The sequence below is a fragment of the Hyla sarda genome, chromosome 9, assembly GCF_029499605.1.
Source record: "Hyla sarda isolate aHylSar1 chromosome 9, aHylSar1.hap1, whole genome shotgun sequence".
Classification (NCBI taxonomy): domain Eukaryota; kingdom Metazoa; phylum Chordata; class Amphibia; order Anura; family Hylidae; genus Hyla; species Hyla sarda.
The window spans coordinates 21921401-21939605 of NC_079197.1; the positions used below are offsets into that span (position 1 = coordinate 21921401).

Genomic DNA, 18205 nt, shown 5'->3' on the forward strand with positions numbered 1-18205 from the left:
GAAAAGACATCAACTGCCGAGCCGAGAAGTTCGTGACGAATCGAATTTACTGTAAGTTCGCTCATCTCCAACTGTCACAATCGAATTCCTCTTTCTCAGGCAGGTTTATAGGACGTCAGCCTTCCAACCCAAACAATGGTAATTCTGTTTTAAATTCCCTAATTCTGGTTATCCAGTCTAAAAACCGATGGCCTATCCTCCAGATCAGTGTTTCCTAACCAGCGGGCCTCCAGCTGTTGCAAAGCTACAACTGCCAGTATAAAATTTTCCAAAAAGACATCACTTATTTTTATCTTTATAATAATTATGGACATACAATTATTTTACATTTGAACTGACAATTTTATTTCCTATTGAACTCAGGAAAAGATAATTTTTTTAATTTTATTAGGAGAGTACACGGCATTACCTGGTTTTTCTACCTAAACCTTGTGGCAGAGGAAAAACAACAGTAACGTTCTTGTCCTTATATCCCGACCTCATATCCTGTCATCATATCTCAATCTTATATTTCGTCCTCATATCCTGCCCCCAGTACTAATAGTTCTCTGCACCAGCAGATATGTTTTAGGGTGTGCTCCCACCTGGCGTATACGCAGCGTATTTCACGCTGCTCAAAATTTGCAGCCCCCCCCCCCCCGGATCTGCCACTGGCAGCACGGAGGTGATAGAGCAGGGGTCTCTAACTCAAATTATCTGGGGGCCACTGGAGGTAGCAGCTGGGTGAGGCTGGGCCGCATGTGTCCCTTACATATAATGCCCCCATCATGCGCCCCTTAAATATAATGCCCCCATCATGCGCCCCTTACATATAATGCCCCCATCATGCGCCCCTTAAATATAATGCCCCCATCATGCGCCCCTTACATATAATGCCCCCATCATGCGCCCCTTACATATAATGCCCCCATCATGCGCCCCTTACATATAATGCCCCCATCATGTGCCACTCACATATAATGCCCCCATCATGCGCCCCTTACATATAATGCCCCCATCATGTGCCACTCACATATAATGCCCCCATCATGCGCCCCTTACATATAATGCCCCCATCATGCGCCCCTTACATATAATGTCCCCATCATGCACCCCTTACATATAATGCCCCCATCATGCGCCCCTTACATATAATGCCCCCATCATGCGCCCCTTACATATAATGCCCCCATCATGCGCCCCTTACATATAATGCCCCCATCATGCGCCCCTTACATATAATGCCCCCATCATGCGCCCCTTACATATAATGTCCCCATCATGCGCCCCTTACATATAATGCCCCCATCATGCGCCCCTTACATATAATGTCCCCATCATGCGCCCCTTACATATAATGCCCCCATTATGCGCCCCTCATCTTCCACCCGCAACACCCCCCACCAGAAGTAGCACCCCCATCATCTACCAGCAACCCCCCCATTCCCCCTACCCCTGTGTGGTAATAGCATGAGCTTATGGATGATGGGGGTGCTACTTCTGGGGGGGAGCATTAGGCAGGCAGCAGTTTCCCCACATTGGGTAGGTAGGTAGCGGTTTCTGCACATTAGGTAGGTAGCAGGTTCCCCACATTAGGTAGTAGCAGGGCACCTTGGCCCTTGATAAAGCCGGTTACGGCCGGTGAAAAGTCGGAGGTGGGGGGGGGGGGGTTGTCAGTGTGTACTTTTTAAAGGCAGCATTGGGACAGTGTATTATTCAAAATATGAAGTTAAAAGGGCTGAACTAAAGGGGGAATAATCCCATAAAATTGAGGTTGCCTCTGAAATAGAGAGATCATACTTGACTTAATACGGGAATATAATAAATTATACCCAAAACTGACCCAATGACTGTGGTTTTAACCCACATTAATTTTGTTTTCTCACTAACCACATTTTAATTTGAAAAATAAAAGGTAACATTTTAAATTTAGGTTTCCCGAGTTTGGGAAATTAGTCCCAGAAGGGCGTAAGCCTGAATGGGAATTTGAGATAAATGCATGATACATTCTAGTCTATTTTAGACGGAAAAATACCTTGGTGCTGAATTTATCAATAGCGACTTTTCGGCAAAAAGTCGCATTGGCCGAAAGTACGCTGAAATGTCAGACCATGCTGGAGCAGGTTTAAATACAGTCTAAACCGTAGATCCTGAAGTCTGTGCGCCGAATTTATTAAGAGCCGTGCGACTTTTGATAAATTAGGCGCACAATAGACCGGCCTAACGCTCTGTAGTTTGGTCTATATTGATGCGGGAAATAGACAACTTTGATAAATCCCCCCCCAATGTGGCTTATAATATTACTGAGGTAAGTTTACAATAGGTTTTTAAGGGAGCCAATCATCAGATTTTACTATATATAATCCTTTGCAATGCGTTACATATGGTAAAATCTGTATCCTCACCATCCCCGGGGGACGTTTCTGCCTGAAAACCGGTTTCACATATAGTCACATGACCATGATCCTGGTGTTTATCTCCAGGTTGTGAGGTCCTATACTCAGAACATATGGTTATCTGCCCTTTCCCTATAGTCACATGACTCTTATGTAGGATGTAGTGACAAGGTTCTAGGTTCTAGTGGCTCCTGAACCCGCGGCTCTTGTGCTTTTGCAAAATATAAACACCCACTGCTGAAGGTTTCTTTTCATATACGTGATTACAGTGCAGCTACATCCATTGACTCAGAGGTGATCTTGTCTCTGACTGTAGACACATAGTAGTAGATAACAGGTCTCCAGACACTCTGTATTCCATATAAGTGATTACAGTGCAGTTATACAAGTGACTCACAGATGACATCGGATTGTAGACATTCTATTACTTTATCATCTACCTCAGACTCATGTCTGATGTGACAACTTCATCTGCACGACTACATCATTTCCTGCTGAGACATCTTAAGCCCCAGACTTCTGCAGCATGAAAATAAATTCAGACCCCATCTCACATCCCTAATTAAATTCAGACCCCAAGTTACAGCTCTAAATGAATTCAGATCCCAAATGACACTCCTAAATAAATTCAGACCCCACATTTCACCCCTGAATAAATTCAGACCCCCAAATGACACCCCTAAATAAATTCAGACCCCAAATGACACCCCTAAATAAATTCAGACCCAAAATGACACCCCTAAATAAATTCAGACCCAAAATGACACCCCTAAATAAATTCAGACCCCAAATGACACCCCTAAATAAATTCAGACCCCAAATGACACCCCTAAATAAATTCAGACCCCAAATGACACCCCTAAATAAATTCAGACCCCAAATGACACCCCTAAATAAATTCAGACCCCAAATGACATCCCTAAATAAATTCAGACTTCAAATGACACCCCTAAATAAATTTAGGCCCCAAATCACCACCCTAAATAAATCCAGGCCCAAAGTTACACCCCTAAATAAATTCAGACCCCAAATTACACCCCTAAATAAATCCAGGCCCCAAGTTACACCCCTATATAAATTCAGACCCTAAATTAAACCCCTATATAAATTCAGACCCTAAATTAAACCCCTAAGTAGATTCAGACCGTAAATTACATCCCTAAATAAATTTAAACCCCAAATTACACCCCTACATAAAGTCAGACCCCAAATTACACGCCTCAATAAATTCAGACCCCATAACAGATTCCTAAATTAATTCAGACCATGATCACACGAATAAAAAAAATATCAGACCCCTAAATACATTCAGATCTAAGACCCGACTCCTAACTAAATTTAGACCCCAGATCACACAAATTAAAAATTTAGACACCAGACCCCTAAATAAATTTAGACCCCTGATCAGACCCTGTAAATAAATTCAGACCCCTAAATAAATATCAGACCCCTAAATAAATTTAGATCCCAGACCTGACCCCTAAATTAATACAGGCCCCACACCAGACTCATAAATAAATGCAGACCCCAGGTCAGACCCCAAATAAATTCAGACCCCAGGTCAGATCACTGATCAGACCCATAAATAAAATAAGATCCCATATCAGACCCCTAAATAACTTCAGACCCCTAAATAAATTTTGACCCCTTGTCACAACCAGATATGGTACATTTTATTTGGCTTTTTTTTGGCCTGTAAAAAAATGCCATGAAAAAAAAGCTCTCTCCTTTTTTTCCTCCATGATGCACTTTTTATGGCTTTTTTTTTTTTCTAAACATGGGGGGGAAATAGAAGAAGCATTGTACACTTCTTTTGGTACGTACAAAAAAGGCACACATTTGGTGCATCAATAGGTTTGTGCCTTTTTTGTGAGACATTATGTCCTGAAGCGATTATTTTTATTTTTTTTGGCAAACCTAAACGATTTTGCCCTTTGACCTTGCTTATGAATTTTTCAGGTGTGACCTTTTCTCCTAATGTCACAAATGTTGTCGCAGAGGACTCCAACCAATACCAACAATCTTTTCACTTAGGAAACATGCTTCACAGGAGCAAAAATCCTACACGTGTGAACGTGCGCCAAATTTATCACACCGCGTACGACTTTCGACAAAATCAGAGGCACGTACACAGAACTTGAGCCTGGTAAGTGTGTTTTAAAAATGTGTGTAGCCATAACACACAATGATACATCTCCCCATAGATATTAGTGTATTAGTATAGTATAGGTAGTTTTTTTATTTGGTGTTTTAAAGGGGTATTTGTAAATTATTTCTATTAAAAAAAATCTTAATCCTTCCAGTACTTATTAGCTGCTGGACACTACAGAGGAAATGGTTTTCTTTTTGGCACACTGAGCTCTCTGCTGACATCATGAGCACAGTGCTCTCTGCTGACATCTCTGTCCATTTTAAGAACTGTCCAGAGTAGGAGAAAATCCCCATAGCAAACATATGCTGCTCTGGACAGTTCGTAAAATGGACAGAGATGTCAGCAGAGAGCAATGTGGTCATGATGTCAGCAGAAAGCACTGTGCTCCAAAAAGAAAAGAATTTCCTCTGTAGTATTCAGCAGCTAATTAGTACTGGAAGGATTAAGATTGTATTAATAGAAGTAATTTACAAATCTGTTTAACTTTCTGGCACCAGTTGATTTAAAAAAAAAAAAAAAAGTTTTTTGCAGGAGTACTCCTTTTAAGTATATTTTTCACGTTGCAAGCCATGTAATTCTTTCATTGTGTGACTCAAGGAATTCCAATAAAAAATTTGAGTGAAAAAAATGTTTTCTGTCGCTGCTGCTTAGCGCAGATCCTGCTCATGTTGTGTACAGTCTGACTGAACCACAAAGGTGAGATCAGTATGACAGAAGTCAGTCACCATGACCAGAGGGGACGCCTGCAAGACAATAATTCAATAAACCCATAATTGACACAAACAAGTGAATCACTTTGGTCAGTCCTTACAACGGTGTTTCCCAACCAGTGTGCCTCCAGCTGTGGCAAAACTGCAACTCCCAGCATGCCCGGACAGCCGAAGGCTGGAGGCACACTGATTGGCACACTGATTGGGACACTGATTGGGAAACACTGCTCTATAATGTCTCTCATACCCTGCTCTCCTATGTCTCCATCCACACCCTAAAAAGCAGCAGCAGCAGCATGGACGACATTATTATTATCCCAAAAAAGAAAGTTACACTAACATGTCCGGGCATGCTGGGAGTTTAGTTTTGCCACTGCTGGAGGCACACTCATTGGGAAACACTGCTCTGTATTGTTTTTCATACCCTGTTCTCCTATGTCTCCATCCGCACACTAAAAAGCAGCAGCATGGATGACATTATTATTATCATCCGAAAAAAGAAAGTTACACTAACATGTCCAGGTATGCTGGGAGTTGTAGTTTTGCCACTGCTGGAGTCCACTGATTGGGAAACACTGCTCTATAATGTCTTTCATACCCTGCTCTCCTATGTCTCCATCTGCACCCTAAAAAGCAGCAGCATGGATGACATTATTATCCCAAAAAAGAAAGTTAGACTAACAGGAGGACTTTAGGAAGATCCCCCATTTACTACCAAGTCACTGTACAGGTGGTCACCCAAATAAAACACCAGGGAGAGTCGCCAGCCTGTCAGTCAAAGGAAGTCAAACAAGTTACCCTGGAGGACGAGAAGAAAAAAAAGATTAAATTAGCAAAACAAAAGCATGTAAAAAAAAAAAAAACAGAATTCGATGCAAAACAGAATTCAACAAGCAGGTAAATCTAGTATCAGAGCTGTCAATCACACTGCGGACGCACCCACACTGACCTGGTCATCATTGTAAACCAGTGTTTCCCAACCAGGGTACCTCCAGCTGTTGCAAAACTACAACTCACATCATGCCCAGATACCCCAAGGCAGTGTTTCCAACCAAGGAGCCTCTGGCTGTTTCAAATCTATGACTTCCAACATATCCGGCTATCCTGGCATGCTGTAAGTTGTAGTTTTGCCACAGCTGGAGGCACCCTGGTTGGGAAACACTGCTTTATGATGTCTCCTATACCCTGCTCTCCTATGTCTCCACACACACACGCGCACACGCACACACGCACACACAGAAGCAGCAGCATGGACGACATTATTATTATCATCCCAAAAAAGAAAGTTACTCTAACATGGCCGGGCATGCTGGGAGTTGAAGTTTTGCCACAGCTGGAGGCACACTGATTGGAAAACACTGCTCTATAATGTTTCTCATACCCTGCTCTACTATGTCTCCATCCGCACCCTAAAAAGCAGCAGCAGCAGCATGGATGACATTATTATTATCCCAAAAAAGAAAGTTACACTAACAGGAGGACTAGTTCTTTAGGAAGATCCCCCATTTACTATCAGGTCACTGTACAGGTGGTCACCCAAATAAAACACCATGGAGAGTCGCCAGCCTGTCAGTCAAAGGAAGTCAAACAAGTTACCCTGGAGGACGAGAAGAAAAAAAAAAATAATTTAATTAGCAAAACAAAAGCATGTAAAAAAAAAAAAACAGAATTCGATGCAAAACAGAATTCAACAAGCAGGTAAATCTAGTATCAGAGCTGTCAATCACACTGTGGACGCACCCACACTGACCTGGTCATCATTGTAAACCAGTGTTTCCCAACCAGGGTACCTCCAGCTGTTGCAAAACTACAACTCACATCATGCCCAGAAACCCTAAGGCAGTGTTTCCAACCAAGGAGCTTCTGGCTGTTGCAAATCTATGACTTGCAACATATCCGGCTATCCTGGCATGCTGTAAGTCATTGGTCTTCAAACTGTGGCCCTCCAGATGTTACAAAACTACAATTCCCAGCATGCCCGGACAGCCGTTGGCTGTCCGGGCATGCTGGGAGTTGTAGTTTTGCAACATCTGGAGGGCCACAGTTTGAAGACTGCTGCTGTAAGTTGTAGTTTTGCCACAGCTGGAGGCACCCTGGTTGGGAAACACTGCTTTATGATGTCTCCCATACCCTGCTCTCCTATGTCTCCACACACACACACCCTAAGAAGCAGCAGCAGCAAGGAGAACATTTCAGAGGTCAGGCTTCATCCACTGGCTTAGAGATGAAGCCTACAGAGAGGAAAACTGGTGAAAAATGCTAAAAGTTATATAATGGTCAAAAATAATGCTGCTCCTTTTTAGTTCACCATACATGGTAGCTTATCCTGAGGAGTTACCTGAAATGACAGGTGTTCACTGTATGGTGCTAATAATATAGTGACTGGCACATGATGGCCGCCACGCCCCCTCCCATAGACTTGCATTAAGGGGGCGGGACATCACGTTTCTCTGGCCCCTGCATCGCCAGTCATCAAGCACAGAGCGAAGCTCGTCCGTACACCAGGTGACAGGAGGTGCTGCAGGAGAGACCGCAGGGGTCCTTTGGATAAGGGATAAGATGTCTAGGGTCGGAGTACCTCTACAAGGCTGGGTTCACACTACGATTTTCAAATACGGTAACCGTATAAGGTTTTCCGCAAAAAAACTAATAAGACCGTATCCGAAACCGTATCCATAGAGAATACATTGTAAACCGTATTCTAAATGTTGTGTACGGTTGCATCCCTTTTGCCTCGGATACGGTTTTGCCGATTTTTCAACCGTAGGCAAAAACGCTATGGACCACGTTTTTGCCTCCGGTTGGAAAACGGTATGCGGACCGTATGCGGTTCTTTTAACATTGTTATCTATGAGAACCGTACACAGAATTTCAGAATACGGTTGCACACGGTTTTTCTAATCTGTTTTTGGAGTTGACACACGCGCAGAAGGAATTTCAATAGAACAATAGTAACTTTATTAAATTGCTTGAAAACTAATTCCAACAAAATAGCAAAACCGTTGGCAAAAACGGATGCAAACGGATAGAACCGTACATACTTTTTGGAACCGTATACGGGGGAAAAAACATATTTGGAGTCATACGGTTGTATACAGTTTTTGCCATACGTTTTTAAGTGGAAACTTGTATACGGTAACCGTAATTGAAAAAACGTGGTGTGAACCCAGCCTTATGTGGATAAATGTAAGGTGATGCACTTGGGCTGTAAAAGCAACATGTACAATTATGTGCTAAATAATAAGGGTACATTCAGACGAGTGAATTTTCCGCGCGTATTTGGCTGCAGATCCGCTGAAGGACCTCTGTATGCTGCCTTTACATGTGCCTGCTCGGAGCATCAATATGCCGCTACAAACAGGCACACTGCGATGTGCAAGTCACCGCGCGCATGCGCAGTATACTCACACACATTGCGGCAGCTCTCGGCCTAGCTCAGGGAGCAGGGGGAGTGGCCGAGATGTGTGCCAGTACAACGCACATGTGCGGCGACTAGCACATCGCTTCAGTGTGTCTGCACGTAGCGGCGTATTGCCTCTCCAAGCAGGCACATGTAAAGGCAGCACACAGAGGTCCTTCAGCAGCGGATCCGCAGTGTAAAATACGCTGTAAATCCGCTCGTCTGAACGTACCCTAATACATTAGGTAAAACTTCTACCGAATAGGATTTGGGGGTACTGGTGGACAGAAAGTTCTACTTTAGCGATCAGTACCAGGCAGCTGCTGCCAAGGCAACAAAGTCATGGGATGTATCAAGAGAGGCTCGGGACAGGGACATAGTTTTGCCTCTGTATAAATCTTTAGTCAGACCACATATGATGTATTGTGTCCCATTCTGGGCACCTGTACATAGGAGGGACATGGCCAAACTGGAGAGGGTGCAGAGGGGGGCGACTAAGATAATTTAAGGTCTGTGAGGATTACAGGACCAAGACAGGTTATCACTAATGGTTATTTAGTTTAGAGAGAAGACGTCTTAGGGGGCGATCTGATCATAATGTACAAATATATGAATGGACATATACGGGAAGATTTATCAAATCCTGTGTAGAGGAAGAGTGGTGCAGTTGCCCATAGCAACCAATCAGATTGCTTCTTTCATTTTAAAGAGACCTGTGAAAAATGAAAGAAGCGATCTGATTGGTTGCTATGGGCAACTGCACCACTCTTCCTCTACACGGGTTTTGATTAATCTCCCCCATAGTGATCTTTTTATACCTAGGCCGGTAACCATGACAAGGGGGCATCCTCTACGTCTAGAGCAGAGGTCTTCAACCTGCGGACCTCCAGATGTTGCAAAACTACAACTCCCAGCATGCCCGGACAGCCAACGGCTGTCCGGGCATGCTGGAAGTTGTAGTTTTGCAACATCTGGAGGTCCGCAGGTTGAAGACCACTGGTCTAGAGGAAAGAAGGTTTCACCATCATCACAGAGATTCTTTACTGTAAGAGCAGTGAGACTATGGAACTCTATCCACATGATGTTGTGATGTCTGACTCAATAAACAAGTTTAATGGGGGGGGCTGGATGTTTTCTGGAAAAATATAACATTACAGGTTATGGATACTAGATTTATGGGGATAGAATGTTGATTTAGGGATTTGTTCTGATGCCATATTGGAGTCGGGAAGGAATTTTCCATCTGTCATGGGGAAATTGGCACCAGCCTCATGGGGTTTTTACCTTCTTCTGGATCAAGATAGTAGGGTTCTAGGTTGAACTTAAAGGAGAACTGTGGCATAAATATTTAAAGGGGTACTCCGCCCCTAGACATTTTACCCCCTATCCAAAGGATAGGGGATAAGATGTCAGATCGCGGGAGTCCCGCTGCTGGGGACCCCCAGGATCTCGGCTGCAGCACTCACCTGTACGGCTTCCGGCAACGCTGGAGGCTTCAGATCCCGACCACAATGGCGGAAGAGCGTGATGTCACGACTCCGCCCCGTGTGACGTCCTACCCCCTCAATGCAAGTCTATGGGAGGGGGCGTGACGGACCTCCCATAGACTTGCATTGAGGGGGCGGGGCGTGATGTCACACGGGGCCGAGTTGTGACATCACACTCTTCCGCCATTGTGGTTGGGATCCGAAGCCTCCAGCGTTGCCGGAAGCCGTACAGGTGGGTGCTGTAGCTGAGATCCCGGGGGTCCCCAGCAGTGGGACCCCCGCGATCTGACATCTTATCCCCTATCCTTTGGATAGGGGATAAGATGTCTAGGGGCGGAGTACCCCTTTAAGTCCCCCTTTGCCCGGGCTGCAAAAACATAAAAAACAAACTTTAACTCACCTTCCTACGTTCCCCCGTTGCGGAGATATCTGCATCCCGTTCCTGTTGCTGCTGGCTTCTTAGGCTCGGAACGTAACAGTACAGGCAGCGTATCGACAGCCGCAGCGATGTCCCACCTCGGCCAGTGATAGGCTGAGCGCACTGTCATGTAAGGAGCCCGGGCAGCAAGGAGAAGGCGGGGCCCAGGCACAGGGGACTTAAAAAATGTACGCCACAGTTCTCCTTTAATGGACTTTTGTCTTTTTTTCAACCATATAAACTATGTAACTATATGTAACTATGTAGGGCAGTATTATATGTGTGTGTAAATGTTATACGGGTTGTCAGTTTTCATTTCAAGTAGAAACATGACATTTATGGGTTTTCCAGAACATTTTAATTGTATAGTGTTGTCCCAATTTACACCTTATGCGGACATCACCGATCAAGCTGTTGTCTGGCATTTACCCTTTAGGCTAGGTTCACACTGTGGAATTTCTGGGCAGAATTTTTGCCGGAGATCGAGCCGGCGGCACTAGGACCATGCGGACTACATTGCCGTCCCCATAGATGGCAATGCATTTCTGAGCTGATCTCCTAAAAGATCCACCCAGAAATGCATTGCAGTCTATGGGGGCGGCAATGCAGTCCACGTGGTCCTAGTGCCGTCGACTCAATTTCCGGCAGAAATTCTTACCCAGAAATGCCACAGTGTGAACCCAGCCTTAGATGCCGCAATTGATAGTGGCATCTATAAGAAGCAAAATGCAGTTGTAGGGAAGCTGATCGGGACCTCCACGGTTTCGATCAGCTTGCATGACAGCCGTAGGGGCCCTTCCTCCCCCTGTACCATCAGATCCATGCTCCAAGCAAAGCATCAATAACACTGATCAATGCTATGCTATGGCAGAACATTGTTCAGTGTATAGAATCGAAACATTCCATGCAATAATCTCCTATGGCGACTAAAAATAGTGAATAAAATGTAAAATTAAATGGTAGTAAATGTGAATAAGCCCCTCCCCTAATGACAGTTTAAATCAGCCCCATTTTACCTATTTTTCAAATAAAATAATGTAAATAAAAATAAACATACGAGGCGTCGCTGCGTGCAGAAATGTCAGAACTATAAAAATATAAAGTTAATGAAACGGCACGGTCAATGGAGTAAACGTCAAAATACACCAAATTCCAGAATTGCGTATTTTTATTTATTTTATAAAATCCGATAAATAAGTCCCATCAAAACAAACATGGCACCTATAAAAACAACGGATCGTGGGGCAAAAAACGAGCCCCCACATATCTCCGTAAATGGAAAAATAAAAGAATTATAGGGGGTCAGAATAGGACAATTTGAAGCATATATATATAAAAAAAAAAAAAAAAAAAAAAGTTATAACTTTTTAGTAAAATAAAGTTGTATTGTAATCGTATGGACCTACAGAATAAAAGGGGTTAAAGGGGTATTTTTAATTCGGATAGAGCAGTGTTTCCCAACGCCTGTCTGGGCATGCTGGGTGTTGTAGTTTTGAAACAGCTGGAGACACCCTGGTTGGAAAACACTGGGATAGGGGATCTGTATAGCACCAACATATTCTGCAGCACTGTACAGACGTTAATCACATTGATTAATTATTTATATTTAAAGTTATCATTACTGAAGAGCTAATTGTGCCTTAAAAAAACACAACAGATGACGTATTGATAATCAATTTTACACAGAACTGCCCTTTAAATTCCCCTCCCCCCTCTATAAATGAACCCTTCCACATTCCCTCTAGTGATGTATGTGCTGGACTGTTACATTGTGGTGGTATTGGGGGGGGGGGCTGCACATACAGACCTCTGCAGCCACACGTAGTCAAGTCTATGAGGCCGCTACAGCCTGTTGAAGAAAACAAAGCTAGGAAAACCACGCCTCTTCCTAAATCCCTAAGTTACTATTGGACCGTGAATGAGATCCCGCCCCCAGTGGAATCTCAGTAGCCAATAGTAGATGAGGAGGGGGTGTGGCTTCCGTAGCTGCTCGTGTTGTTTGGCGCAACGTGTGTCAGTGTCCGGAGCTGCTCGGAGATGGCGGCTGTGATGCACCGGCTTCTGCGCGGCTCCCCCCGGGGAGTAGTCTCGGCTTCGTACAGCAGCACGGCCCGGGATGGAGCTCCGGTCCCCGCTCCCGCAGCCTCCGCTGTCCCGCCCGTCCAGCCCTCCCCACCCCCTACCTCTAACCCTGCGCAGCCCAATGCCCCTACCCTCGGCGGCCGCCGGTTCTCCTCCTCATCCACCGCCCCCAAGATCGACAACAAAACCTTCTTGTGGTCCCGGTACGGGGAGATGAAGAAGCTGGTGCAAGGTATGCACTGATAGCAAGGGGTACAACTACTCCCAGCATCCTCTGCAGGGCACGCTGGGAGTTGTAGTTGCACAATGACTTCGGAGCTGCAGACACAACTTTATACTGTTTGTTTATAGATTATGTTTTTTTTTTTGCACCGGGAACATTTCCATAGAGAGAGAATAAAAGTGAAGTGCATACTGGGAGTTGTAGTTGTGCAACAGCTGGAGACTGCTGGTCAGTTGTGAGGGTATGCTGGGACTTGTGGTTTTCTAACAATTGATCATTGAGGTCATCTTGTCTTTTAAATAGAGCAATGGTGGCTCTCTAGCTCAGGGTTTCCCAACCAGAGTGTCTCCAGCTGTTGCAAAACTACAACTCTGTCCGGGCATGCTGGGAGTTGTAGTTTTGTAACAGCTGGAGGTGCACTAGTTGGAGAACGCTGATCTGGCTGCTGCAATGGTGGCTCTCTAGCTCAGTGTCTCCCATCCGGTGTGCCTCCAGCTGTTGCAAAACTACAACTCCCAGCATGCCCGGACAGCCAAAGGCTGTCCGGGCATGCTGGGAGTTGTAGTTCTGCAACAGCTGGAGGTGCACTAGTTAGAAAATGCTCATCTGGCTGCTACAATTCGAACTACAACTCCCAGGTAGGCCTGTCTGCTTTCTCTACCTGCTGGGTGTTGTAGTCTTGCAACAACAGTTGGGCACCCTGTGGTTATCTGGGCATGCTAGGAGTTGTAGTCTGGCAACAGTTGGACACCTGCTTGTCACCATGGCATGCTGGGAATAGTAGTCTTGCAACAGGTGGACACCCTGTGGTCGTCAGGGCATGCTGGGACTTGTAGCCTTGTAACAGTTGTATGTTGAGATTGGAGTGAGATCTCTTTAAAGGGGTACTCCGGTGGAAAACTTTTTTTATTTTTTTAAATGAACTGGTGCCAGAAAGTTACAGATTTGTAAATTACTTCTATTAAAAAATCTTTATCCTTCCAATACTTTTTAGCAGCTGTATGCTGCAGAAGAAATTATTTTCTTTTTGAATTTCTTTTCTTGTCTTGTCCACAGTGCTCTCTGCTGACACCTCTGTCCGTGTCAGGAACTGTCCAGAGCAGGAGAGGTTTGCTGTGAGGATTTTCTCCTGCTCTGGACAGTTCCTGATAGGGGCATCAGGTGTCAGCAGAGAGCACTGTGGACAAGACAAAAAAGAAATTCAAAACGATAAGAATTTCCTCTGTAGCATACAGCTGCTAAAAAGTGCTGGAAGGATTATGATTTTTTTTTTCATAATAGAAGTAATTTACAAATCTGTAACTTTCTGGCTCAGGTTGATTTAAAAAAAATAAATAAATAAATATTTCACCGGAGTACCCCTTTTAAGGAAAAAGTTTACATCTGTGTTCGAGCGGAGAACAGTCCTATGTGGACTATAATCGGGACTCAAGTACTGCAGGAACGTGTGGGAACTGAGTCCCTACTTTTTTTTTTTTATTTATTTATTTTTACAGCAAGAACGTTCCCATTAACAAGTCCTGCAGGACCATCCCTTTAGTGGAAGAGTTCCCCCACTTTTTTTTTCCCCCCCAGGACTTGACCCCTGACTATAATAGTGATCTCCAACCTGTGGTTCTTGGCTTCTGGGAGTTATAGTTCTGCACTAGAGATGAGCGAACTTACAGTAAATTCGATTCGTCACGAACTTCTCGGCTCGGCAGTTGATGACTTTTCCTGCATAAATTAGTTCAGTTTTCAGGTGCTCCGGTGGGCGGGAAAAGGTGGATACAGTCCTAGGAAAGAGTCTCCTAGGAATGTATCCACCTTTTCCAGCCCACCGGAGCACCGGAAAGCTGAACTAATTTACGCAGGATAAGTCATCAACTGCCGAGCTGAGAAGTTCGTGACGAATCGAATTTACTGTAAGTTCGCTCATCTCTATTCTGCACCAGTTTGACCTGGGCTCCTGCTTTGTCATGAGGCTCTGTTGTGGATTTGGAATCTTTTGGAAGATCTCATGTGTTCCCTCACTCAACCTCCTAGAACACACCATCTACTCTCGTTTAGAGGGTCCCATGGCTGCTGTCCTGAAGCCCACCTACCTCGATCCCATCCACACGTCCAACACTGTATAGTTTTCGGATGAGTTTGAGGTTTTTACCTGGCGAGCGGCCAAACCATCGCTCCTCTCCGTCAGCTGGTGACCTCTGACAGAAGACTCTATTGACATCATTCTAGAGCCTAGTTTTAGGTTGTTCCCCTAGAACAGTTGTCTTTTGCAAAACTACAATTCCCAGCATGGCCGGACAGCCAACGGCAACACCAGGAGGCACACTGGTCGAGAAACACTGCACTATGATTTCTCCCTTAAAGGGGTACTCTGGGGAAATTTTTTTTTTTTTTTAATCAACTGGTGCTAGAAAGTTACAGATTTGTATATTCTACTTAAAAATCTTAACCTTTCCAGTACTTATCAGCTGCTGTATGCTCCACATGAAGTTCTTTTCTTTTTGAAAATACATTATTTCCACGTTTTTGCAATACAGTTCCGTTTCAGGTTATTGTGAAAAATGGATTCCTCAAAACCGGACTAAACTGTATCAAAACATGTGTACAAATTTTAATTCGTATACGGTTTGAAAAATGATGTCCGGTTGCATCCGTTTTTAAAAGGGGGGGGGGGAGTGTGTTTTTAACTTTTTACACAATTATGAATAAAGTTTCACTTGTTTGAAGTTCCAAGAAAAATGTGCAAAGTCAAAAACCATATGGAACTGTACGCACATAGGGGGAGATTTATCAAAACCTGTGCAGAGGAAAAGTTGCCCAGTTGCCCATAGCAACCAATCAGATCGCTTCTTTCATTTTTAACAAGGCCTCTGCAAAATGAAAGTTATCTGATTGGTTGCTATGGGCAACTGGGCAAGTTTTCCTTTGCACAGGTTTTGATAAATCTGCCCCATAGGGTTCTGTACAGTTCACATTGACTGATGTTTAAAAAAAAAAAAAAAAGTGTTTCAATGTTTTTTTTTTTTTTTTTTTGTAGGCTACGGTTTTGGGTACAGGAAAAAAACGGACACAACCTGATGCATCTTTTGGCATACGGCTTTCAATGGAGAGTCAATGCATACGGCTCTGTACGGTTTTCAAATTGAAAACGTATACGGGAACTGTATTGCAAAAATTCAGTTTTTCCTTGTGTCTTGGTTGAGCTGCCCAATCCCGTTTACATCTAATTTATAAATCTGTTTAACGTTCTGGCACCAGTTGATTTAAAAAAAATAAATAATAAAATTAGTTTTTCACCAGAGTATCCCTTTAAAGGGGTTATCCAGGAAAATACTTTTTTATATACATCAACTGGCTCCAGAAAGTTAAACAGATTTGTAAATGACTTCTATTAAAAAATCTTAATCCTTTCAGTACTTATGAGCTGCTGAAGGTGAGCTGTTTTTTTCTAAGTGCTCTCTGATGACACGTGTCTCGGGAACCACCCAGTTTAGAAGCAAATCCCCCATAGCAATCCTCTTCTACTCTGCTCTCTGCTGACATCTCTTCTTGTCTCGGGAACTACACACTGTTGCCAGACAGAAAACAACAACTCAACTTCAGCAGTTGATGATTATTGAAAGGATTAAGATTTTTTAATAGAAGTAATTTACAAATCTGTTTAACTTTCTGGAGCCAGTTGATATATAAAAAGTTTTTTTCATGGAATACCCCTTTAAGCTATGTTCACTAAACAGAATGGATGATCTCCGTGCAGACATGCCGCAAACTGCCGGCATTGGAACGAATGCGCAGAGTCCGCAGAAAGAATGAACGTGTTCCTTCTTTCTGTGGACACGGAAAAGGGAATGTCCATGCTGGAAAAATCTAGCACGGAAATCCCGCCGTGTGCACAGCACCGCAGAATCCCATTTTATTCAACGGGACTATGCTGCAGTGGAATCTCTATGCAGAATCCGGCACTGAAATTCCGCTGTGTAAGCATTGCCTAAGAAGCAGCAGCATAGAGGACATTATAGAGCACTAGTGAACAGTCTAAGCTCTGAACCAAGCCCTGCAGTGAGATCTAATGTTTAAAGTTTACAATCTGTCTCTCTTAGCTTAGTTTTAGGTCGTTGAGGGGGCTTATCCTATAAAGGTGGTCTTCAGACTGTCGAGAGCCAGATGTTGCAAAACCGCAACTCCCAAGTATCCAACAAGAAATCACCAATGAAGCTCAGATATTAAACTTAACTTTTACTTAGTAATCAATAAAATAATGTACCTAATGTAAAAAAAATATTATGATTAAACACCAATAGTGGGAGAGGGGAAAGGGTACAGGTGAAAACTAGAGATGAGCGAACTTACAGTAAATTCGATTCGTCACAAACTTCTCGGCTCGACAGTTGATTACTTATCCTGCATAAATTAGTTCAGCTTTCCGGTGCTCCGGTGGGCTGGAAAAGGTGGATACATTCCTAGGGAAGAGTCTCCTAGGAATGTATCCACCTTTTCCAGCCCACCGGAGCACTAGAAAGCTGAACTAATTTACGCAGGAAAAGTCATCAACTGCCGAGCCGAGAAGTTCGTGACCAATCGAATTTACTGTATGTTCGCTCATCTCTAGTGAATACCTAATCTATTAGCCCTACCAGGATTACAGTCTCCTGATCACTCAGTGTGGAGATGGGGGTAGGGAATACCAATACCATAAAAACTAAAGTATATAATACAGAAAGTGGCAAACCTCTCTTGCCAACGTGTTTCACCCCCCCCCTGGTTTAAGGGGCTCATCAGGGATAAGAGGAGGCCACAATAGTATACAGTAAATAGTGCTAATTACAGTGGTCCCTCAACATATGATGGTAATCCATTCCAAATGGACAATCGTTTTTTGAAACCATCGTATGTTGAGGGATCCGTGCAATGTAAAGTATAGGACAGTGGTCTACAACCTGCGGACCTCCAGATGTTGCAAAACTACAACACCCAGCATTCCCGGGTGTTGTAGTTTTGCAACATCTGGAGGTACGCAGGTTGTAGACCACTGTTAGACGAAGTTGTACTCATGTGTCCCCGCCGCTCCGGACCATCACCGCCACAGACTATTTTTATTATTTTTTTCACATGTATTCATCAATGTTTCGCACATCTCGGGGGGGAAATCTGTCACATGATATTAAAGGGGTACTCCGCTGCTCAGCGTTTGGAACAAACTGTTCCGAACGCTGGAGACGACGGGAGCTTGTGATGTAATAGCTCCGCCCCCTCATGACATCATGCCCCACCCCTCAATGCAAGTCTATGGGAGGGGGCGTGACGGCTGATAACACACGATCACAGCGGGTCTCGGGAGTGACACCCACCGCGATCAACAACTTTTGA

At 44.0% G+C, this 18205-nt stretch overlaps 1 protein-coding gene across 1 annotated transcript in view; it reads left to right on the forward strand.

The window, feature by feature from the left end:
• Positions 1-12551: 12551 nt before the first annotated feature.
• LOC130291024 (5'-nucleotidase domain-containing protein 2-like) overlaps positions 12552-18205 on the forward strand; it is a 55538-nt gene continuing 49884 nt past the window's right edge. Inside the window, exon 1 of the mRNA XM_056539351.1 lies at positions 12552-12856. Within this exon, the coding sequence (XP_056395326.1) occupies positions 12580-12856 (277 nt within the window). The 5' untranslated portion in view covers positions 12552-12579. The remainder of the gene's footprint in view (positions 12857-18205) is intronic.